General features: G+C 42.0%; 1 protein-coding gene across 1 annotated transcript in view; it reads left to right on the top strand.

The window, feature by feature from the left end:
* The first annotated feature begins 8,591 nt into the window (after positions 1 to 8,591).
* The window catches only part of loxl1 (lysyl oxidase-like 1), a 23,117-nt gene continuing 7,410 nt past the window's right edge, over positions 8,592 to 24,298 (top strand). Inside the window, exons 1-3 of the mRNA XM_077235555.1 lie at positions 8,592 to 10,325; positions 21,807 to 21,915; positions 22,182 to 22,319. Coding sequence (XP_077091670.1) covers positions 9,326 to 10,325; positions 21,807 to 21,915; positions 22,182 to 22,319 — 1,247 coding nt within the window. The 5' untranslated portion in view covers positions 8,592 to 9,325. The remainder of the gene's footprint in view (positions 10,326 to 21,806; positions 21,916 to 22,181; positions 22,320 to 24,298) is intronic.

Genomic DNA, 24,298 nt, shown 5'->3' with positions numbered 1-24,298 from the left:
GTCATTTGGTCCTATGGCGACGTGGGTATTCGCGTTCCCGCAGCGTTTGACGCAGCTCGAAGTTCCCTTGAAAGGGAACGTCTCGGTTACGTATGTAACCCTAGTTCCCTGATAGGGAACGAGACGCTGCGTCGCTCCGCCATACTCCCGGCACTCCCGTTAGCGCTTCCTTCAAGCCTATCAGAAGCTAATGCGCTTGTGTTTTTGGGGTGCTTTATAGTTTCCTGGTCGATGACGTCACCCGCCTATGACGTTTCATCTCTCCATTGGGCTGATTCCATACGTGCTTCATGACGCACAACGCAGGGGCGTTCCCGCAGCGTTTGACGCAGCGTCTCGTTCCCTATCAGGGAACTAGGGTTACATACGTAACCGAGACGTTACCATTCAGCTCAAAGTAGAAATTGGTCTGAAGCCCGACTGCGAGTGGCAAACAACTCAAGATAAGAGTAAGGCCCTCTGTGTGATGGTCATCTGTGTGAAATTTTGCTTAGAGTGATGCGAGCAATATTTTTCTTGCCAGGATGCATTACATGCCCAGAGAGAAGACAAGAATAGGGCATTTTTACATGCACAAACATAAAACACTCTCATAAAATACAAACTAGCTTTCGGCAACATAAGATTCCAGAGGAGATGCAGAAACACTTTCAACATTTATTTTTAAAGTGGCTTTAGGACTAATTCAGAAGGAAACCTATTTGCTTTGAGTGCCGATATAAATGCCGTATGGCTTGCATCAGAAACTCTAATGACTGTAATGTATTTATGGATGGATAGTTAATGCAATAATGATTATATGACCTTGTTGTCAGCCAGATATTTTGAACTGAATCTTCCTAAATTGTTAATCTACTCACACTTGTTGTTACAAACCTATATGGCTTTTGTTGGCCTGTTTATTTATACTATTTTCACTATAAACTGATGATAATATATAATATGCAAGTCCTATAGGCCAGCTTTATGATGTTTATTCATTCTGCTTTGTAGTTTGAAATCTTCCCTACCCATTTATTGTAATTGCATGGGGGGGAAAATTACCAACATATTTAAAATGCATCTCTTTGTATTACATGGAAGAAAGAACGTCATACAGGTTTGGAATGACATCAGGTTGACTAAATAATGATATAATCTTCATTTTTGGGTGAAGTAATTCTTTAAAAATGTGCAATAACAACACAGCTCTACAGTGAGGTCTTTAGTGACAATGTTAGCAATTGATAGAAGTCAACGCCAGGCGTCTCGACTGAATCCTCTGACCTTCGTGACCTCTGAGGAACTGAAGTTCAGAGTGTGAATTTTTAAGATGAGCCACAACATTCAACACCTGCCCGAAACACATACAGCCTTAGAAAGTCTCCAAAAAAGTATATATTCCGTTTGTGAAGCCTTGCTTTCATAACACACAGACTTTGAGCTTTTTAAATTGTGTAATCTGACAGTGAAGCATCATATACGTCTCATTGGAAATGTACCACATTGTAATATAAGCTGTGTAAATCTAAAAAACGGTTTGGGAGATATTAAGTCTGGCATGTTGTATATACAAGAGAAGAAGAATAAACAGGAGGGTTTATAGATGAAGGCATATGGTGTTGCTGTGAGGGAATCTCCCGAGGGAATAACTAGCTGTGTAATTAGGTTGAAAAGGTTGATTAGTATTCACAGGTCATCAAGAGTACAGAATCTGAGGTGCAGACCCTCAACTGGGCTTTTATGTTGTACAGTTAATGCTATCAGCGACGTCAGTCATATTTCCACAATCTGTACATTCTGTTTGCTGCCATTTAGCAGTTGCCTTTTTCCCAAAGTACACAAATATTAAATTTCAGCAATTACATATGATTGCAATGTGTAAATGCAGTAGTAATTGCAGTAAATGTAGTAAATGCAGTAGATGTGTAGAAACCACTGAGACATACAGACATCGCTTATCCTGTGTGAATGGATGATAAACTTTCAGGAAGCATTAAAGCTGCAGTAGGGAGTTTTGAGAAAATGTTGACTTAGCCTGAAAATTTGAACAAGCACAACTTTCAGGTCCAACCCCCTTGCTCTCTGCTACACTACAGCTCCTCCCTCCACAGCTCCTCCTCCACAGCTCCTCCCTCCACAGCTCCTCCCTCCTCAGCTCCTCCCTCCACAGCTCCTCCCTCCTCAGCTCCTCCCTCCACAGCTCCTCCCTCCACAGCTCCTCCTCCAGAGCTCCTCCTCCACAGCTCCTCCCTCACAGCTCCTCCCTCCACAGCTCCTCCTCCAGAGCTCCTCCCTCCACAGCTCCTCCCTCCACAGCTCATCCTCCAGAGCTCCTCCTCCACAGCTCCTCCCTCCACAGCTCCTCCCTCCTCAGCTCCTCCCTCCACAGCTCCTCCCCCACAGATCCTCCCTCCACAGCTCCTCCCTCCACAGCTCATCCCCCACAGCTCCTCCCATCACAGCTCCTCCCTCCACAGCTCCACCCCACAGCTCCTCCCTCCACAGCTCCTCCCTCCTCAGCTCCTCCCTCCACAGCTCCTCCCCCACAGATCCTCCCTCCACAGCTCCTCCCTCCACAGCTCCTCCTCCACAGCTCCTCCCTCCACAGCTCCTCCCTCCTCAGCTCCTCCCTCCACAGCTCCTCCCTCCACAGCTCCTCCCTCCTCAGCTCCTCCCTCCACAGCTCCTCCCTCCACAGCTCCTCCCTCCACAGCTCCTCCCTCCACAGCTCCTCCCCCACAGCTCCTCCCTCCACAGCTTCTCCCTCCACAGCTCCTCCTCCACAGCTCCTCCCTCCACAGCTCCTCCCTCCACAGCTCCTCCTCCACAGCTCCTCCCTCCACAGCTCCTCCCTCCACAGCTCCTCCTCCACAGCTCCTCCTCCACAGCTCCTCCCCCACAGCTCCTCCCCCCACAGCTCCTCCCTCCACAGCTCCTCCCTCCACAGCTCCCCCACAGCTCCTCCCCCCACAGCTCCTCCCTCCACAGCTCCTCCCTCCTCAGCTCCTCCCTCCACAGCTCCTCCCCCCACAGCTCCTCCCTCCACAGCTCCTCCCTCCTCAGCTCCTCCCTCCACAGCTCCTCCCTCCACAGCTCCTCCCTCCACAGCTCCTCCCTCCTCAGCTCCTCCCTCCACAGCTCCTCCCTCCACAGCTCCTGCCGTGAACACGCAGGCTAGTAAGCAGGACCACCGATGACGGCGGATTATAAACCGTTATGGAACATTCACTAATAGGGACGAAACATCAACAATATGCTTTACATTGACTATGGCCTGCCCATACTTTGACTACAAACTTGGTCCTCAAATCATTATGTATTTTGCAATACATGTAACTTTATAAGGTTGCACTCTTTCTATAAGTTATAGCTACTAAGATAACGTTAAAGGATTAGTTCACTTTAAAAAAAAAACTGTTGCTGATAATTTACTCACTCCCATGTCATCCAAGATGTCCATGTCTTTCTTTCTTCAGTCGAAAAGAAATTAAGTTTTTTGATGAAAACATTCCAGGCTTTTTCTCCATATCATGGACTTCAATAGGACACAAACGTTTCGAGGACCAAATGACAGTTTCAGCGCAGCTTCAAAGGGTTTTAAACGATACCAGACTATGAATAAGGGTCTTATCTAGTGAAACGATCGGTCATTTCAAAAATAAATAAAAAACTTCAAATTTTATAAGCACAAAAGCTCACCTTCCTCTATTCTGTGATGCACGTTCGTGATCCTGTTCGAACTCGTTCATCCAAATGAACAAATCTTTTTTCGAGTCTTCGTTGAATGAACGAAATGACTCGAAAAAAGATTCGTTCATTTGGATGAACGAGTTTGAACAGGAGAGTCACGAACGACGGTACGCGCTCGCGCTGTGCAAGAGAGGGGTGATCAGCGCGTACACGAGCGTGATTGACACTGCTAAGACATTCCTCCTGGCTCTGATTGGTTGTTTCTGACCGGGAGCGGTGTATTTCTGCAAATGGCAGTAGGACCACAGGGAGGAGCCAGAGGAGCTTGATTTTTTTCACAGATTATCTGTCTCATATTCTACTTTCAGGACATAATGACAGTTTTAACAAATATTTGTTTACAAAAGCTACCTACTGGAGCTTTAAGCATTACAAAACATGGTTATTTTTCATTATTGAATTACATTTCCTGCACAATCGTTGCAGTGTCCAGATTACCAGTGTTATTTTAGATCTTATCATTTCGTTATGTGATTTTGTTATATATACGTATATATATATAGTTTTAGTTTTTAATTTTTAGTTTATAGTTTTTATTTATGTCAATTTAATTTTTTGAGTGCTTCAACTTAAAGTTATTTCAATTTTATTTCAACATTTTTAATTTCCGTTTAGTTTTAGTTTTTCAGCTGGTATTTTAATTAAATTAAATTAAATTGTATTAAATTTAATTGTATTAAATTTAATTGTATTAAATTTAATTAAATTAAATTTAATTGTATTTAATTTAATTGTATTTAATTTAATTGTATTTAATTTAATTGTATTTAATTTAATTGTATTTAATTTAATTGTATTTAATTTAATTTAATTTAATTTAATTGTATTTAATTTAAATGCTTTTGATAGTTTTAAATGATGATAATAACTTTTTGCCAGATACTAATCATAATTGTATCCTGATGTGCCAAATTCAGGATTTAAAATCTAATCCTAAAGTGAGACTAAACTAAATGCTCTGCTTTTTTTATTTTTATTCACACCAATTCTTTTAAAATTCTAAATAGTTTTTTTTTTTTTTGTGCTGTTTTTATAACAAAACCGAGGTGAAGGAGAAGCCGCACATATACATTAGTTCACATCAGTGAGTTTCAGGTCTCGTCAGGTCCATTACAACCCGTTCTGAGAGAATATACGGCGGTAATGGCTTCTGAGCGCTCGTTCAGATTTCACACCTGGCTCTCCTTACTCAACACAATAAATGACTTAAAGGGGAATAAGAATTGCCTTTTTAAGAGCAAACATAAAACCCAGGCGCTTGCAGCTGCTATAAATGAGCACCTTTGTCAGTTCTAGCTGTGGCCGAGCTACTAACTAACACAAGCAAATTTGAGGGTAATTGCTTTGGGCTTGTAATGGGTTGTGCAAGTGAATGAAAGGCTGTTGGCATTTTAACAGCATGCCAGGCCTACTCAGAAAATAATTAGCTTTGCATTGACAACAATAGTCCGAGGAGAGAAGTCTGGTCCATTAATCAAACCTGTTTTTGGGACAGGAAAGTCTGGAATACGGGAATACGGAAATCATGCAGCGGAGGTTAAAGCCCTGTAACTATTTGTGTTGTGAAAGAAAGTTGGTCTGTTGAGGGTTTATGTCTGAGCGGAGCTGACCCCGGATTTGTTTTCATGACCCGGGAAATGTAGAACTGAACATCGCTGATGGATATTCTTACAATAGACGCACGTGGAAAACAGGATGTCAGGACATTTGAAAACAGCAGGATACAACAGGCACATTCACTGTGTTTCTCGCGGACAGTTCTTCACGTGCTCTTTTTATTGTCTCAGGAGCGCCAAAGACGTGTTTTACAATACCCAAGTGAACACATGTACACATTTCCCTTTCATTGCACCTAATTCTCTCTCTCTTGTTTCCCTCAATTCAGTTTTCACAAATCTCTACCCTCAGGTCTGAGAAATATGACCAATAAAGGTTATTTATTGGCATCTGTGGTTCACATGAAGAATCTTCAACATCCATGGAACCTTTTCATTCCACAAAAGGTTCTTCGTAGTGGAAAAAGGTTCTACAGAACAGATTAAAATGTTCTTCAAACTAAGACAAAAAAGTAAAAGATCCTTTTACTTTTTTTGGAACCCCAAAATTATTTCTGCACTGAAAGAAAAGAAAAGTAATATTTTCTTGTAAAACTGTCACTATTATGTTCTGTTAGTGTCATAATCATGGATTTTTTTACGTTTGTTACTTTTTTACTATTGTTGTTTACGTTCATCTCATCATGTGTTCCTTCAGTTTTCCCACTCCTCATTTGTGTTCATTAGTTTCAGCTGTGTCCTATTAATTATCCTCATTTGTGTTTGCCTTATAAGTTGTTCTCATATTCATTCTCCGTTTGGTCTATGTTGCATTGAGTGTGTGTTGCCCTTCCTGTATTATTTTTTTATATCATTATCACTATTAAACTTGGTATTGGAAGTTTATTCTTCATCTTCGTCTGCCTTCCTGCATCCACCCGTGACAAATACAGTCCAATAATCTCAAAAAACGTTGCAACTTTTTTTACGCATTGCTGCGATAGACACTGTTAAAAATAAAGGTTTCAGAAAGGAGTTAGCAATAAACATCCTCCACATACATAATGAAGGATTAGTGCGGTTAGTTTAATCTCCACAGCCGCCCTTCACCTTTCTCTCCTTCTTTCATCCCAAGAACATCAATATAACTCTTCACTTTGAAGCACGTTGCCATGCATGTGCCGTTAAACCGGTCAGTTATCCGTCTATGTGTTTTGGTAGGTTCAGTTTCCACGAGCCGGCTCAAAGCGCTTGCTCGTTAGTTTAAACATAATCCTGTGAGGAATGTTGTCATGCCTTGATCTCTGGTACATTCTGGACGTTACCCGCTCCACGCAGCCAATGCAAACAGCTTGGCAACTGTTGATTTTGATAACAACGGACAGCGAAATCTGATATTTGGAACAATTTGAACTCACTGTCCCAAAATTCATTCCGATGTCGTGCTGTAATCTAATCCTCTGCCTCCCCATATTTGGAAAATAGTTACAGAGTACATGGCATTTTAAGTCATCTGCTGTAAAAGTGTAAGACACCGCAAGCAATAACACCATAGACCTTTGGTGTGTATAGCACATATCAATATTCTGCAAGTATAATCTGATCAAAGATATATGACTAGGGGAAAGACAAAGTCAGTCTTCCACAACAAAGACTAATTCATTTTTAGCTCTCTGATCTTGTTTTTCTGGCTTGACAACAGCGGCCGTTCATCAGCAGAGGCCTGGGATGCTGAGCCTCCCTTAAAATATTATTCTGAGTAAATGTGATGACTAAAGTGATCAAATTAACTTTTTTTTAAAATATATATATAGCTCAAAAACAACTGTGCCTAGAACTGAGCTCCCATGAGCACAGATGGCAGATTTGAAATTGTGTACTTCTTGAGATAACTGAGAATGCTATCTTTGTAGCTTTTTTATTTTTCTACAGATATTATTGAATAAGTTGGAAACAATCATCAATCAACAATTAATCATCATTTTGAGTATAATTATCAAGATATTACTGAGTGGTTTGTTGTCTTTGTCTGCTTTATTGTCTTGTTGAAAGATTATTATGTCTTATTATGTCGTCTTTTTTTAAAGAGTGAATATTAAAAGTGAAACTGACTATTTTTGTGATATTTTTAAGGGTAAAGACTGAGCCAGATTTATGGAAAATATCCCCTTTTTGTTCAGCAGAAGAAAGTCACGCAGGTTTGGAACAGCATGTTTGACTGAATATCACTTTAATAAATCACACATAATGAGTGCACATTCTGAGTGCACAAAGACAATGGGCTCATTGGACAGATCACTGTATAAATAAAGTAAATGACTGTTGCAGTGAAATATTATTGGGCTTTAGCAATCAACACAATGTGCTGATGTGTAATTGGAGGGGAATTCAGTAGTTCAACAGTAGGCATGGTTGTGAAAATGAGCGGTTATCTTTTTAATCACTTTGTGGCTCTTGGGGATGGGTGATAAGAGGCAGTCGCCAGTATTTTAAGAGTCTCCGAATACTTTCAGACCTTGCCTCGAATGCGAGACACTTAGATGCCAAAGATGGAGGTGATATCACAGCCAGTGATTTTTGAGGCTAAATGCATCATGTTGTTTCAAGTCTTTTGAGAGTTGGAGATGCCAAACCACATGCTGAAGCAAAGGTTTAGCATATGTTCTTTTAAATGATGATAGCTTGTAGTTTGACAAACCATAGTTTCACAGTAGTTCAACAACAGTTATGTTACTATACGAATCAGTCTTGCCAGAATGTTTAGGAGAATGTGTTTGATTATTGATGTTCTAAAGATATGTGTCCATTACAAAAATGGAAATGTAGCATTCTGTGAGGAAACGTATCTGGAATATTAAAACAGTGATAGCCATGATAGTGTAAATAAAAATATGAATTTGGTTTGTGAATTTAGCTTCTTCTACAAGGGTTAGAAAGTGTTAGTGTTAAAAAGCGGGGCTAGATTCTAATACTACTGTATATATCATGCAGTTGGGATTGGTTTTCAATCTATATGTTTTTTTAAAATATGCTAATATCTGTAAAAAAAAAGTTAAAAAAAACAAAGTTTACTGAGTCTCCCTGTGCATATTCAAATACAGCTTGTAAAATTACGTTAGGTTTTGCAATGTAGGTGATGCATATTTGTGCGCTATCATCTATCTTTGTTTACTGGCAGGTACTTTTCTCTTAAATGGAACTGCTTGTTCCAAATTCTGCTGACTTTTTTTGGCCTCCTCTCAAGTACATAACTTGGATTTCTAAACATCCTGCCGGAATTAATGTCCTCTCATATGCTGTGATGATGATGAGTCTTAAAAAATTGTGTTTGGAAAATCATGAGACAAAGGCACAGCTCTCCTCGCACCTGGGTGGTGAACCTAGGCCACGCACCAGACATCCCTGCTTGTTAAGAGGGATCAAAGCAAGTCAACACAGGCACACTAGATATTCAAGTGCCTTCACAGATGGTGATGTTGACTCTGGAAGCCTGTGCAAAGACCTGGCTTTGCTGTAGTTTAGGAAACAGCTCTAGCACTAGGGCCATGTGGGATCTCACTTCAAGAAAAGAAAAAAGAACATGTTAGATTGAGTGAGCGAGGGAGAGGGAACGAGAGAGAGGGAGGGGGAGATCAGAACATTTTTTCTTTTTTCACAGACCATTGTAAGCAGTCAGAGAGGCAAATAGTGAAGTGCAGAGGAGAGCAACAGACAGTCGTCACCAGAGAGAGCCTGAGAGCAATGCTCAGTCCACTGACAACAACTCAACATCCGGACAGTAAGGAAGAGGGAGGTTTCTCATTCTTCACCCTGCCCTGGGGCATCAGAAATCATCTGCCTTCCTCACAGCTATGCCTGCACCACATACTGAACCAAGGACAAAGGTTATTCCCTGCATGTAGTATGATTTGCTCATGGACACTATAAGTCATCTATGCCTTTCCATTTTTAACCTGGTGGATCAAAGGATTCAATTCAGACTTTCATTGTCCACTCTTTTCTGAAGTTTCTAGAAGTTCTTGGAAGTTGTTTTCCATTTCCTTGCAAGTCTTGTCAACATGCTACCTGTTGTTTTCATGACATTCTGGGTCTGGGTGTTGCTTGGAACCGTAGGGGGACAGTCTCAATCTCAGCATCAGTCTCAGACTCAGGACTCAAACCCCTGGAGACAGATGATTCGATGGGAGAATAATGGACGTGTGTACAGTCTTCTCAACAGTGGGGCTGAATACGTCCCGGCTCGGGCTCAGGAGCGGGACAGGAACCATCGAGTGGTACTAGCGGATGCTCCCAACCGTAGATCACAGGGTGGGAATGTACGGAGACAAGCACCTTCAAGAGGAACCTCAGAGACTGTGAGAGGTCAAGCCAGACACCCGTTTGGATTTGGCCAAGTGCCGGACAACTGGCGACAGGGTGCAGCTGGGACAGGTGAAACAAGTCGCTTCCAGTCATCTACCGGCTCTCGTTTTAGACCATCCTCAGGCTCATCATCCTCCTCCTCATCATCATCCTCTTCTTTTTATCCACAGTATCCGTTCCCTCAACAGCCACCTTATGCTGCTCCTCATGACTCGGTTTTTGACAGATCATATGAACCTCCCTTCCGTGGAACGGGATACTCTTCGGGCACTAGTGGCGGATTCGGAGGGGGTGGTTACTCTTCCAGCCGTTTTGGAGGAGGTAGTTATAATGGAGGGGATCCTACAACCGATGAGAGGTATCGTTACTATTATGGTCAAACCTACCCTGTTGCCCCTGTTGCTCCTGCCCAACCTGCGCAGCCACAGATCTCTGATGGGTTGGATCACAGATACACGCACAGCCTGTTCAACGAGGACTCTCAAGATAGCGGTAATCCTGTCTCTAATGGTGCTTCGAGCAACACAGGCTTCCAGCCTGCAGTGCAAAGCCCTCAATATGAACAATTTCCACCCTTTGAAAGGCCTCAGCCACAGCCTCCGTTTATACAACCAGCTCCTCGCAACCCTCTCGTCTCTAACAACGCAGAGAACCCCAACATGAACGCAGGGAGTGTTTATCGTCCTCAGCAAAGAGGTATGATGTATTTCCAGGTCTTCCATATTAAAGAATCTCCAATCTCTTTGTACATCAAGTCAAATCAAGTCACCTTAATTGCTATAGCGCTTTTTGCAATACAGATTGTTTCAAAGGAGCTTTACAGTGATAACAGGAAAATTATGCAACAAAGTTTGTTTTCGGCTGTACAGCAGATCTAGAAGAAAATAGCGTCATAGTCCAGCATAAGTAAGTTCAGTGGTGGTCTATTTTTGTTGTAAAAAAAGTCATTAATTTAGTTAATTTATCTATACAGCCGGTCTGGAGAAAACAGTGATGTAATCGTCCAGCTCAGTTCAATTCTCATATAATGGTGTCAATGCAGGAAGATCAGTAATATTGTTGAATATTAAGTGTTCCCAACTAAGAAAGCCAAAAGCCAAAGGCGACAGTGGCAAAGAACCAAAACTCAGGTGACAGAATGGAGAAGAAAAAAAAAACCTTGTGAGAAACCAGGCTCAGTCTGGCGGCCAATTCTCCTCTGGCAAACGAACGAACAGTACATGATTATGATTCAGGCAGTATTACAGGTCAGAAGTCAGATTGGATCGGAACATTCAGAATATATATCCAGTTCCATCTCCATCCAATGTTACTTAATAGTTTACCAGCTCTCCAGAAAGGTTGCTTTTGAATATTATGACCTAAGGCCCAAGTGTCTATTGCAGTGATTGCCCCTGTACTTAATGTTTCACTTCTCAAACAAGGCTGCAGCTCATTTACTAGGCTCTATGCTACGTAAAGTTAATCACAGAGGAACTTCAGTTGGTACTTAAGCTTTTGCACGGTGGGAGATTTGGAGAAATTGATGCACGTGAGGAGCTTGTTTCAGATTTGCTCTCTCTCTCTCTCTGAAGGAAGGGAAGTGAGAGAAACAGAAAGACATCTAAAAAATCCAGTTCTTCTGCCATCTCTTTGTGTTTCATGGCAGCCGCAAGCCCTTTGCATATTTGTCAAACATGTAACCCAAGGGACTCAAACTGCACAAAGTTGATTGGAAAGCTGTTTGCTTACACAGCTGGTGATGGGCATTACTTATAAGCAGATTGTTTTGTTTGTTTGCTCATGAGCAGTCTTTGAAAGTTACTCCATCCTAATGTCACCCCAGCATCATTTCCCCCCTCCCCCCGCCCCATTGCCATTGATGTTCCAAGTTCATCTTTGTCTCAGAGCCTGGGTTATTGGAACCAGGTGTTGTGGGATGTGTGCGTGGGTGTATGAGTATGTGGTATTTGGTGTGTGTGTGTGTGTCTAGTGCCTATGGATACACATTCTGCACAAAGAGTGTTCATTGTTTGAAGATTTGGTTCTGGTTGTGGTGATGACTGCACTGCGAGGGCTAAGGGTGAATGATCCCAGTATTTGCTTTAGAGGGTGGGTAAGGGGTAAAGTGGCTTGGTTGTTGTGGGGTGAGTGTGAGGCGGATTCTGGGCTGTTACTATATACGTTTTGGGAGTGGGAAGATGGAAAGTACCCAGCACACATGGGGTCCATTGCCTCAGGAAACAGAAAATATTTTGCTAGCCCCTAAATGAAAGTGTGCGTATACATATATGTGTGTGAGGCGGTGGGCGTGTGTAAGACCTCTGGGACATTGCTGGCCACTGCCAAGTGTCCAGGCTCATTTTGTAATGTGAAATGGTCTTTGTCTCTTGCTTGAGTCACTTCATGCATGACTGATCACCTCAGTTTACAAAATCTGGTCATAAGGGTAATGGGTGTAAACTGAATCAACTGGAACACTGGTACACATGTGGGAAAAAAGTACTCATTACTTGAATGATGCAATCGCAAACAAATAAGGTGAAATCAGTCAGAGCTCCAGCCTGTAGACACATACACTATCTGTTAAGACACATTTACATGATTGCAGAATAAAACCTTTTTTGGATACTGAGATCTGGCCTGTATCTGACAAGGAGTCATTCAATAATTTTACTTACAAGCCTAATAATAATAATAAGTTTTATTTATATAGCGCCTTTCCAGGGCTCAAGGATACGTTACAATGAACAAGCAACAATAATGGCAATGGACAAAGATAACAAACAAAACATCAGTAGGTATATGAGAGTAAAAGTACAGTAAAGGAGAATTATGTAGATAGGGCAGCATACAGCGGAATACAATCAGACACAACGAAATGTAGTACAACTTAAGAATGGTGACGTTCAGAAAATAAGTTATTTTTTTTTAAGCCTAGTCTTCCTGAAACACATGCTGTCATCAGAGAAGCCCTTTATGTCTCTAATTTGGTGGGGGTGTTAATAATGAAGGAGGATTTTGTATGAAGGTTTGGGTCTTTCTCCCTCATCAACATTTTGTGTAAAAACCGTAGCATTGAGTGCATTGTAGCTTGCTGTTTATAATGAATGTTGGTGTAGTGCAGGCATCCGGAGAACAGAGCTTTGTGGTGAAAAGTGCAGACTATGTATAAAAACCTTTGCTGGTGAACCACAGTCTTTCACACTCACTTTACACTGTTTACAAGAGCTGACCAAGAACATTTCCTGAGGCCTTTAAGTCTGTCTCAGAGCAAGCTGGCAAATCAGATGTGTACACAGAGATGGGGATGACAAAGCATTCACTGGAGTAGAAGTGTGGCGCTAATCTGAAATAGGGAGACTGACCAAGGCCATCATGTTTTATCCACATTATTCCTACGCCCCATGACGCTTTGCGCGAATTATGGGTGTAACTTCCATTAAGCTGTACACAATCAGTGAAAGACTAGCTCTATGGACGCAATAATATATATTTTTAAACTGTGCACAATGACATTACATTATTCTACCCACCCTTCAACCACTGAACATTAAAAGGACATTTAAAAATGTGTAAAACCATCAACAAGGTACTTTCAACAGACCATGATTAACCCCAAAAGCACGATTCTTTCCACAGCAAAATCGGACAGTATAATATCACTGTGGTAATCTGTATTATGTAACATACGTTGCCTTAATAAAAAAAATTATTATTATTTAGCTACTTCAGCATTGCGTGATAATATTTCAAAGTGATTTCAGTCATTTTGACAGATAATAAATTAAATGTACCTGTGAAAACAAACCTGGAAAGAGACGTGAGGATTTGGGGATAAAAAAAGAGATTCTTTGTTCATTCCAGTGAATTATTAATGGCATATATCGTAAATTAAATCTTTGAGAACAGACCACAGATGTGCACTATATGTTGACCTTTTTCATACTATTACAGTGGAATGCAAAAGGAAAAAAGAAAATAATCATGAGGAAAAGAATGCAGTGACTGAAAAGAGCTCTTGCCATAGATATTCTTGTTACAACATTTCACGTTAACATACCAAGTGCTACGTTATTCTCATGCTATTCTTAAATAAAACATGAAAGAAAACTGATAGCTCTGAAAACTGACGGATCGGCTTTATTTGTAGGGCAACCTTATGATTTGAAATGATTAGTTTCAGTGTTTTTGAATGGAAGTTCCCCAAACCGGAAGTGCCACTCATAATTCAAAACGCAGTAAACTCATCAGGAATAATGTGGATAGAGTGAAAGTTGCATGCCTGCAGCAGAAGTGAGATCTGAAGAAATCTGATGGACCACTGGCAAAAAATGCTGGTTCTGCAGCTAAATGAACATCTAAGTCTGGTTGGTGAAGGTGATGAAGGAGCCTGATAGTATCATATGCTTGAGTCCATCATTGCTGCTCTTCTCAACAGGTTCTTTTCTCTGAAATACATGACATGCAAAAAGCAGGAAAGAAGATATGCTGTCACCTTCCCTTTGAAGAAATGTTAATGTCCACGTAAGGAATAGACAGCACAGTTAATATATATTCATAAGATTCTTTCGACATGAAGTTAACACAGCCAGCTTGCGTTTTAAGTGTAAATAAAGGTGATAAGTAGTTTCTGCACTGGGCCTGTACCGCTTGGCTGAGAGTCGTAAGAACATAAGCTGTCACAGCTAGCTCTGTTTCTCTTTTTTTTTTTTTTTACAGATTTGGTCACAGGCCCAATTTGGATCCAATAGGGAAGTGATCTCATTTTCGTTTGGCTGTCACCGCTTCCTCATCTTTTGTACTCTATCTCTCTCTTCCTCTATGTGCAACACTTTGTTCTTTTTTCTTATTTGTGCGTGACCTTGAAACCAGATGAGAAACAGTGTTTGATGCATTATACTGTGAGGTTTCAGCATTACCTCATCAAAAACCTCTTCATCTCTTGTGTATTTTTCATAGGTATGCTTATTTGGATACTGCCATTTTTCAAATATTTTACTTTCTTTTACATTTAAAGGTATCATCAGAACAGCTCAGAACATTAAACCAGCACATTTGTCCCCAGGACCTTGTGTTATTAAACCTGACATTGCTGGGGGGGAAAACTGCTGGTTTCCTAGTTTTTTTTAGAAGGGTTTTATGCTCTTTTCGGGTGGCTAAGCAGGTCCATTTGCTTGTTGTAAAAGGGGTTTGGACACATTTCATGTGGTCACACTGGCCGGTTTGGTGGTTTTGTGACACTTCAGGTGGTCAGAATTGTCGGTATTGTGGTTTTAGAGTGGTTTTGAGGCCTTTTTACATGTTCATACTTGTCGGTTTGGTGGTTTTATAGTGGTTTTAGGCAGTGTTGGGTAGTAACGAGTTACTAGTAACGCATTACTGTAACGCAGTTACTTTTGACAGTAACTCATACTGTAACGCATTACTTTTTAAATAAATTAACTCCGTTATCGTTACCATATGGTGCGTTGTCCGTTACTTTTTTAATTAATTAATTTTGGCTGAAGTGTAGCCTACAGCCTAACCTGTTTGCAGCAGCGAGGCATTGTAGGATTCGTGGTAGGATTGCTTGCCACCCGTCCCTTAAAATACGGAATTGTCCCGTATTTACAAGTAAAATGATGCGTCCCGTATCAAATCAATAAGGGAAACGATTTGTCCCGTATTTTACATATGGCCCACACATAGCGTAGCTGGATAGAAACATAAGGATTTACTATACTAATAGCAAATAGCCTATAAAGAATTTACATTTACATTTATTCATTTAGCTGACGCTTTTATCCAAAGCGACTTACAATTGCTATATATGTCAGAGGTCGCACGCCTCTGGAGCAACTAGGGGTTAAGTGTCTTGCTCAGGGACACATAGGTGTCTCACAGTGGATTCGAAACCGGGGCTCTCACACCAAAGGCATGTGTCGTATCTACTGCGCCATCACCACCCCAGGATAAAGAAATCAATTTCAAAATAATGTTACATTATGATTACAATCAAATGAATTTTGTCCATTTTCTAAGCTTAGAATTCTATAGGCCTAAAATATTGTTTAGTAATTCTGTGAATTACACTGCGCAAACCAAAGTAATTGCCTACTACCCACCGGATGAAGAAGGGTTGGCTCTCAGTCTCCACAGAACAAAATATTTATTTTATTTTATTTTTAGTGTTCGCATTTATGAGGAAGAAACAATGTTACGGACGTGACTGTTCTCCGTACGTGAGCGCTCTGAAAGCGGCACTAAAATATGCTTTAAAACTTTCACAGAGACATCAAACAGAAAGCACAAAACCTTTCTTTAAAGTGAATTTCGTTTTGTATTAATTGTATCTTAATTTTAATCAATGTTTCATCAACCAATTGCCTGGATTTAATAAATAAGAAGTAAAGCAGACGATAGATAATCACGAAACGGAGGCGCCAGCGCGTGAACTGGAGCTCGTCTCATAAATGAACCGAAACTCGGTGTATAAGGTAACCTACTTGCCTCACAGACATGTCTACTTTTAAACAGAACAATTCTGTGTTAATTAAAATGTTAAGTTATGTACAGTTTATTTGTATAGCACATTTAAACACAGCTCGCACTGACCAAAGTGCTGTACATAGTGCAATAACCACGGAATAATACAAATAAAATAAATAAAAAACACTTACAGATCAGTGATTTAAGCTAAGACAACATTAAGAGATAAACAGTTAATTACAGACCCAACAGGGTAAGACTATTTAGAACGGTCACCATTGATTTCATTTCCAAATTAATTATGACGATGAGTTCCTCTACCTGTACTCTGGATCCTATTCCAACTCATGTTCTCAAGGAGTGTCTGTCATCTATCAGTCCTCTCATTCTGAACATTGTTAATGCTTCTCTTATTACTGGACTTGTTCCCCAAGCCCTTAAGGTTGCTTCCATCACACCCGTTCTTAAAAAGCCTGGGTGTGATGTGTCTGATATGTCTAATTACAGGCCAATATCTAATCTTCCTTTTTTGGCGAAGGTTTTGGAACGTGTTGTTATGTCACAACTACATTCTCTCTTGTCCATGAATGAGCTTTTAGAACCTTTTCAATCTGGTTTTCGATCTGGACATAGTACTGAGACTGCCTTGGTCCGAGTTATGATTGATCTCCTCGTCTCTGCTGACTCTGGTGCCCTTACTATCTTGGTGCTGTTAAATTTGAGTGCAGCTTTTGATACGCTGTGTCACTCTATACTGATTGACAGATTCGAGACTTGGCTTGGTATTTCCGGTACAGTGTTGGAGTGGTCTTTTTACTTTTAATATTTACATGCTTCCTTTAGGGCAGATTATTAGAAGGCATGGTTTGGGGTTGCACTACTATCCTGATTATACTCAGATTTATATTAGCACAAAACTAATATCACAGGTACATCAGCAACCCTTTCTGACTGTCTGCACAAAATTAAATTATGGATGTACCACAATTTTCTTAAATTAAATGGTACTAAGTCAGAGGTTCTTTTAGTTGGTACCCCTGCAGCTACCTGTAATGGTAAAGATTTTAATTTAGACATTGAAAACTATGTACTGTCTCCATCACCTCAAGTTCGTAACCTTGGTGTAATTTTTGATTCTCACTTAACACTTGAAGCACATATCAAGAGCATTTCAAAATCTGCATTCTTCCATTTAAGGAATATTGCCAGGATCAGGGCTTTTTTTTTCATTACCTGATGCTGAGAGGCTTGTTCATGCACTTGTGACCCCTAGGCTTGATTATTGTAATGCCCTTTATCTTGGCCTACCTGCAAAGTCCATTAAGCGACTGCAACACATACAGAACTCAGCTGCACGTGTTCTTACACATTCTCCTTTTCGTCAGCATATTTCTGGTGTGCTTAGGAACCTGCATTGGCTTCCGGTACATGCCCGTATTGATTTTAAAACTCTTATTTTAACATATAAAACTGTACATGGAACTGCACCGTCGTATATATGTGATTTAATTACACCATATATGCCCTCTCAATCTCTCCGCTCCGCCCACTCTTTTCTACTGAAACAGCCTTCTTGCAGACTGAAAACGATGGGTGAAAGAGCTTTCTCTGTGGCAGCCCCCAGGTTGTGGAATGCACTTCCTTTAACAGTTAGGAATGCTACAACATTAACGAGTTTTAAGAAAAATATGCGGCTGTCAGTCACCGTGTCGGTGTGGAAACTGTCATTCGCAATCACAGTGTGGCGACGGGGGCGTGGTCTCGCGAAGTCTGTAGCGAGAGACGAGTCAGCGAGCTGTGCGGTGAGTAAGTATGTCAAGTGCAGATGATGAACACTTGTGTTCTGATTGCAGTGATTGGCGTGGAGACCACAAATTAGCTGCCAGGAATGAGAGAGTGGCGAGAGAGAAGGGCTTGGGACTCGCACGCGACCCGCAGCAGATACCACTAGAGTTTATGCACGAAGTGGAAAGAGTTTTTGACTGAATGGACTGAGTTATTTATGAAACGGGAAGAGTGGTCATTTGACTTAAATGCCCGGCCATTGGATTACAGTGAGCCGTCTGAAAAAGCATTTCCCGGCGGCTTTTAGGAACTAACAACTGTGTTGTATCTTCTTTTGACTGGGTGTCTTGGGTCACCCGATACAACTTATCTTTCAAAATAGCAAAGTAGGGATAAGAGAGCTGTTGGTCTGGGTGGAGTACCTGGCCGTCGATAGTACGGACCTGATCAAATGCACGTTTTACCGTCTCGTCCTGGGACTGCTCCGGGGGAAAATCATCGCGCTCGGTGAGGATAGTTCTCTCCAGAGCACTCCGTTCCCCTGCAGCAGAAGCCAGAGGTCCCGGCTCAGCATTTCCCACCTGAACAACCACTGTCTTTCCCTTGTTTTTCTTTTTCCAAGAGGCATCCGCACATAAAGACCCCAATAATTTCCCAAAACCAGGCCAATTCGTCCCCAGAATTAGCGGATGCCGGAGGTGCGGGTTAACTGCTACCTCTACGCTATACTTTTGTCCCCTAAATTGAATTACCACAGGCATTATAGGATAAGTCACCACCAACCCCTGCACACACCGCACCTTAACCATGCGGCTGTTATCCAATGCCCCAGGTTGAATCAGGCTTTGATGAATGGAGGTTTGGTTGCAGCCTGAATCCACCAAAGTCTGATAAATACCCCCCTTGATACTCACTGGTATCTGGTACAGGCCAGCTTGATCGGGGGCAGCCTGTGGAGCTTTGGGTGACGCGGATCAGTGTCCCCACCTCCATCACCGGACATCGGTCTATAAAGTGTCCTGAGTCCCCGCAGCGCCAACAGGCCGGCCCAGGCCTCCCCACCGCCCCAGTGGCGGGAAGCGGGTCAAGGGATTGGCGTGGAGAACGCAAGGCTGTAGGAACCAGGGCGGAGTGGTCGACCGATGCCAGCCCCCTGGGTGGGGCCCTGGATGCCAGGACAGGCTCCGCCGGAGGCCCCGTTCTCCACCTTGGCGCCGGCCGGGGATCAGCCCCCCACGAGACCTTGGAAGGGGGACAGGTTTGGAGAGAGAAGGGGACGGGAGAGAGAGAGGGAGAGAGACAGATGGGAGGGGTTCGCCGACACCTGGGCACGCCACCATGTGATCCTCCGCCAGGTGGATCCTCCGCCAGGCCTGGTCCAGCGACGTTGGGTGGTGGCACTAGACCCACTGTGAGGTCTTCTTGGGCAGATTGGTGATGAACTGTTCCAGTACCACCTTGCTGATAACATCCTCGACGTCGCCTCCGTCCGCCATCAGCCATCTGCGGCAGGAGTCCCGGAGCTGCTGCGCCATGACGAAGGGCCAGCCGGACTCGTCCAGGCTCAGGGACCTGAACCGCTGCCGATATTGTTCCGGGGTCCGGCCGACCCGCTGAAGAATGGTGCGCCTCAGGTCTTCATAGACCAGAAGATTCTGGACTGGCAGTTGGTGGGCGGCTATCTGCGACTCTCCTGACAGTAGAGGGATGAGCCGCATGGGCCAGTCCGCTCGGGGCCATCCCCGGGCCTCGGCCGACCTCTTAAAAAGGTCCAGGAATGCCTCCGGATCATCCTGGGTCCCCATTTTATTGAGAGGCAGGGGCGGGGCCGAGGCCGTAGCTGGATCGGGGACGGCCCGAATCTCCCGGTCGAGCCAGCTCCGGAACAGCTCGCGGGCTTCTTGCTGGCCTTGGAGAAACAGCTGGAACCGCTGATCTTGCTCCTCCTCCACGCAGGGCGTGGTGTTGTTCCCTGTGAAGACCCGCGAGCGTTTGGATAAGGTCCGCAAATGGCGTTCCTGGCGGGTTCTGCATGGCGGCGGCAGTCTTCTCCTTCCCGGGTTTCGTCACCAGTGTAGTCAAGCTTAGTGTGTGTGGGTGAAGGAAGAAGAAGACAGGGTCGGCGGAATTGGGACTCGCACTTTATTCAGAAAATAAAATAACAAAAAAAAGTGCGCTTGTGCGCCTTCACCGTAGTGTAATACTACAGCACATATATAAGAAACACTCTGCCCGTTGTACCAGCTCACACTGTATGTCTCCAGCTCTCAAGGTTCAGTCAAACGACCACTCTTCCCGTTTCATAAATAACTAAGTCCATTCAGTCAAAAACTCTTTCCACTTCGTGCATAAACTCTGCTGATATCTGCTGCCGGTCGTGTGCGAGTCCCAATCCCTTCTCTCTCGCCGCTCTCTCATTCCTGGCAGCTTATATGCGGTCTCCACGCCAATCACTGCAATCAGACACAGGTGTTCATCATCTGCACTTGACCTACTTACTCACCGCACTGCTCGCTGACTTGTCTCTCGCTACAGACTTCGCGTGACCACGCACCCCTCGCCACACACAGATTATACGTTTTGGAAGTATGACAAACGGAAAATGTCAAAAGTATTTAAAAAAAGCATTGTAGTAAATCACACTTATTAAATCTAACAATCGCTTATCATATCAAGTCAAACCATGCAAATTATACTTTGTTCTCAAACTATTAATGTTAACAACATCAGCATTGCATGACTACATTTAATGAGTATTAGGGCTACCTGTAGTTCAGTACTCCGTAACTGTATGAATTAAGCGAACAAGTGCGCTACTGTTACATAATTGAACCATTGAAATGTCTTCCCTGTCCAGCAGAAAAAAAGTTACTCTCACTGAGTTCACGCCACCTTTCAAAAGCCCTTCCGATATTTATCCTTGTTTTGGCATGGGAGCGGTTGCAGTCTCTTTTTTTCTCAAGCCACTCCGAAGTCTTTTGCATTTTACAGTGGGGGAATCTCCATTTGTCACTGGGGATTGTCCTTTGAACCTTTCTGGATCCGCCATCAAATTAATAAGTTTAATTACATCAAGAGCTGTGAGAAAAGGCTATAAATCTCCACCTCCAACATCCTCACACTCGTAGCCTACTAGCCGAGACTGTTCTTTATGTGTACAGATGTGACGTAATGATGCAAAGATATGCTCAAATTTCCCGTGGAAATTCACTAGTACCACTGGAATTAAAAACATTATTACAAGCTGTTTGAATCGAGCTAAGGTAAGCAGAGAGTTTTGAACACTGGCTGGTTATGTATTTGCTCAATTTATTTTGGATAATTTTTAACCCAAAAAAGTTACGGACTGCAGCTTTAAACGCAACATATTTAATGTGTACCTAAAAGATACTTCTAGTTCCCCTTTAGCACAATCACATATAATTAAGTATATCTTTAGTTAGACCGCAGCTTTATTGTTCCAATTTAGCAACCATTAAGTATACCAATTAAGTATACCAACAGTACAAATGCAGGGTATTATTAAGTACATACATATGTAAATGTATTTGTAGTATACTTAGCATAAAATAAATGTATTTCAAAGACATATTGGTTTATTTATTTTTCACTAGGACAGGTTGGTCTGTTTGCTTGTTTTAGAGGGTTTTGGACATTTTTTCAGGTGGTCAGACTGGGTCAGTTTGGTAGTTTTGGATACTTTTCTGGTGGTCAGATTGGGTTTGGTAGGTTTAGAGTGATTTAGGCACTTGTCATGTGGTTAGACTTGTCTGTCTGCAGGTTTTAGAGGGGTTTGGGCACTTTTCATGCTGAAAACAAGCTTGGCCAGGGCTGGAAACCTGCTTAGGCTAGTTACATATATTTTCCTTCAGTGTAATATCAGTATGTGTGCTTCAGCATCTGTTTCTACAATGTAACTCTTATGATGTGTCCTGTTTTTAGGTTTGCCTGACCTGGTTCCTGACCCCAACTATGTCCAAGCCTCCACATACGTTCAGAGAGCCCATATGTACTCCTTACGCTGCGCAGCAGAGGAGAAGTGTTTGGCCAGGTGAGGACTCTCAACTCTCGACTCTTTATATTTCTGTTTATGAAATGTCCATTCAAAGCTGGGCAGGCTGTATTTACACAATAACCCTCCCACACACCTTTACAACAGTAATAACCAATGAGAAGGATGTGAGATGACATTTGTGGAGTTCTTCATGGAGAAATATGGGTGGTGTCACTTCATATAAATTCCAGCCTGCTCTCATATATACAGCATGTTTCATTCCTCAGTGCTGCAGAAACTCATTAATGTTTTCCCCTCCTCAGCTCTGCTTACAGTGCTGACGCCACAGACTATAGTGTCAGGGTCCTTCTGCGTTTCCCTCAGAGAGTGAAGAACCAAGGGACGGCTGATTTCATCCCCAACAGGCCTCGCCACACCTGGGAGTGGCACAGCTGTCACCAGTAAGTTCAGATCCAACAGTCTCTCGTTCTGCCTTTACATCTGTGCATGTGGAGGCCCAACAAGCGATCACTGATACTTGCCGTTTTCAGATGTTTTGATGTGGATGAGAAACTTTTGGAAAACGCTTGGAGATGCTAGTGTGGATGGAGAGCGTTTTGAAACGAAAACACAGTTTTACAATGAATTGGGATTAATGTAGTGAGTGAGCACTGCAGTTCACTCGCACGAACCACAAAGCCACGATTTTTAAAGGATTAGTTCACTTCAGAATTAAAATGTCCTTATTAATTATTAATGTACTCTCCCCCACGTCTTCCAAGATATTCATGTCTTTCTTTCTTCAGTCGAAAAGACATTAAAGTTTTTGAGGAAAACATTCCAGGATATATAGTGACTTCAATACAAAGGGATGAAGGTCCAAATGTGAGTTTCAGTGCAGCTTCAAAGTCTCGAAACGATCCCAGACGAGGAATAAGAGTCTTATCTAGACAAACCATTGGCCATTGTATAATTTTTTTTTTAAATGTATATACTTTTTAACCACAAATGCTCATCTTGCACTAGCTGTGATGCGCCACACATCACGCGGGAGTACAGACCTAGTGTTTACAAAGCAAACGTGCAAAGACTAAGTTAACTGCTATTTACAACAAAAAATTAATAGATAAAAGGTCAAATAACGATGTCGGACAATTTTGAAGTTGGAGGAGAAAATACGATGGAGCATTTCGCCCTACCCTACATTTACCCCTACATCAAGCGTGACCTTTCAACGTGATTACGTAATGTGTGCAACATTATATCAAGTGCAAGATGGGCATTTGTGGTTAAAAAGTATATACATTTTAATTTTTTTAATAAAATGGCCGCTGGTTTGTCTAGATCAGACTCTTATTCCTCGGCTGGGATCGTGTCGAGACTTTGAAGCTGCACTGAAACTCACATTTGGATTTTCAACCCGTTGGACTCAAGTCACTACATGGAGAAAATCATGGATGTTTTTCTCAAAAACCTTAATTTCTTTCCAATTGAAGAAAGAAAGCCATCAATATCTTGGATGACGTTGGGGAGAGTAAATAATCAGGAACATTTAATTCTGAAGTGAACTAATCCTTTAATTCACCATTAAAGCTCCATTGTTGCATCAGACAAGTATAGGAAAGATCAGGATTGTACACACATGTACCTTTTTACAAGCCCGTAGCTACAAATCAATACAAATCCAGCCCTAATATGATTAAAAGTCCCAGAATGATGGAATTATAATAGTCCCAGATAGTGAAATGAGTTTAAATTCCTTATCTTAAATCAGAATCTAAATGAATTTTGGCATCAATTGATGTATTTTGTTGCACTTGGCGAAGGGCTGTTATCCTCAGAGGGGATTTCAATATCATTTCCATGTACATTCAGCTGGGCCTTGTGACAACTGAAAATGAATATCTGTCAGTACTTGTCAGTACTATGTTTGTTCGCCTGTAGCTGTTCATTACATCGTGTCGACATTTGCAAGCGAGATGGTGAATTGGCGAGAGTTCTTCTTTTACTTCAAGTTAAACTCGGATGCTCAGCTTTGCTGCGTCGCTGGACACGCCCACATCACATCATCTGTGACAGCTGTCACTCATATCAGCTCCAACTGCAAACTGACCAATAATAGAGAATGATTCGAATGAATTCTGTAGGATCATGTGACACTGAAGACTGGAGTAATGATGCGGAAAATTCAGCTTTAAACACAAAAAAGTACAATATATTCACACAGAAAACCGTTATTTGGAATTGTAATAATATTTCACAATATTACTGCATCTTTGATCAAATAAATACAGCCTATAGGTGAACAAAAGAGAGAGAAAAATCTTACTGAAAGCAGACATTAAAATTATTTTTATATTAATTTGCACAGCAAATATTGATGCATGTCATTAATTGAGATTAAATTTAACACGTTTTTATTAGCATATCATGTAATTAA

Source organism: Siphateles boraxobius, unplaced genomic scaffold (genome assembly GCF_051911475.1).
Source record: "Siphateles boraxobius isolate OS27281-9 unplaced genomic scaffold, OSU_SipBor_1 198, whole genome shotgun sequence".
Taxonomy (NCBI): Eukaryota; Metazoa; Chordata; class Actinopteri; order Cypriniformes; family Leuciscidae; genus Siphateles; species Siphateles boraxobius.
Note: the sequence above shows the minus strand (reverse complement) of the source record. Positions and strands in the feature narration are given on the sequence as shown.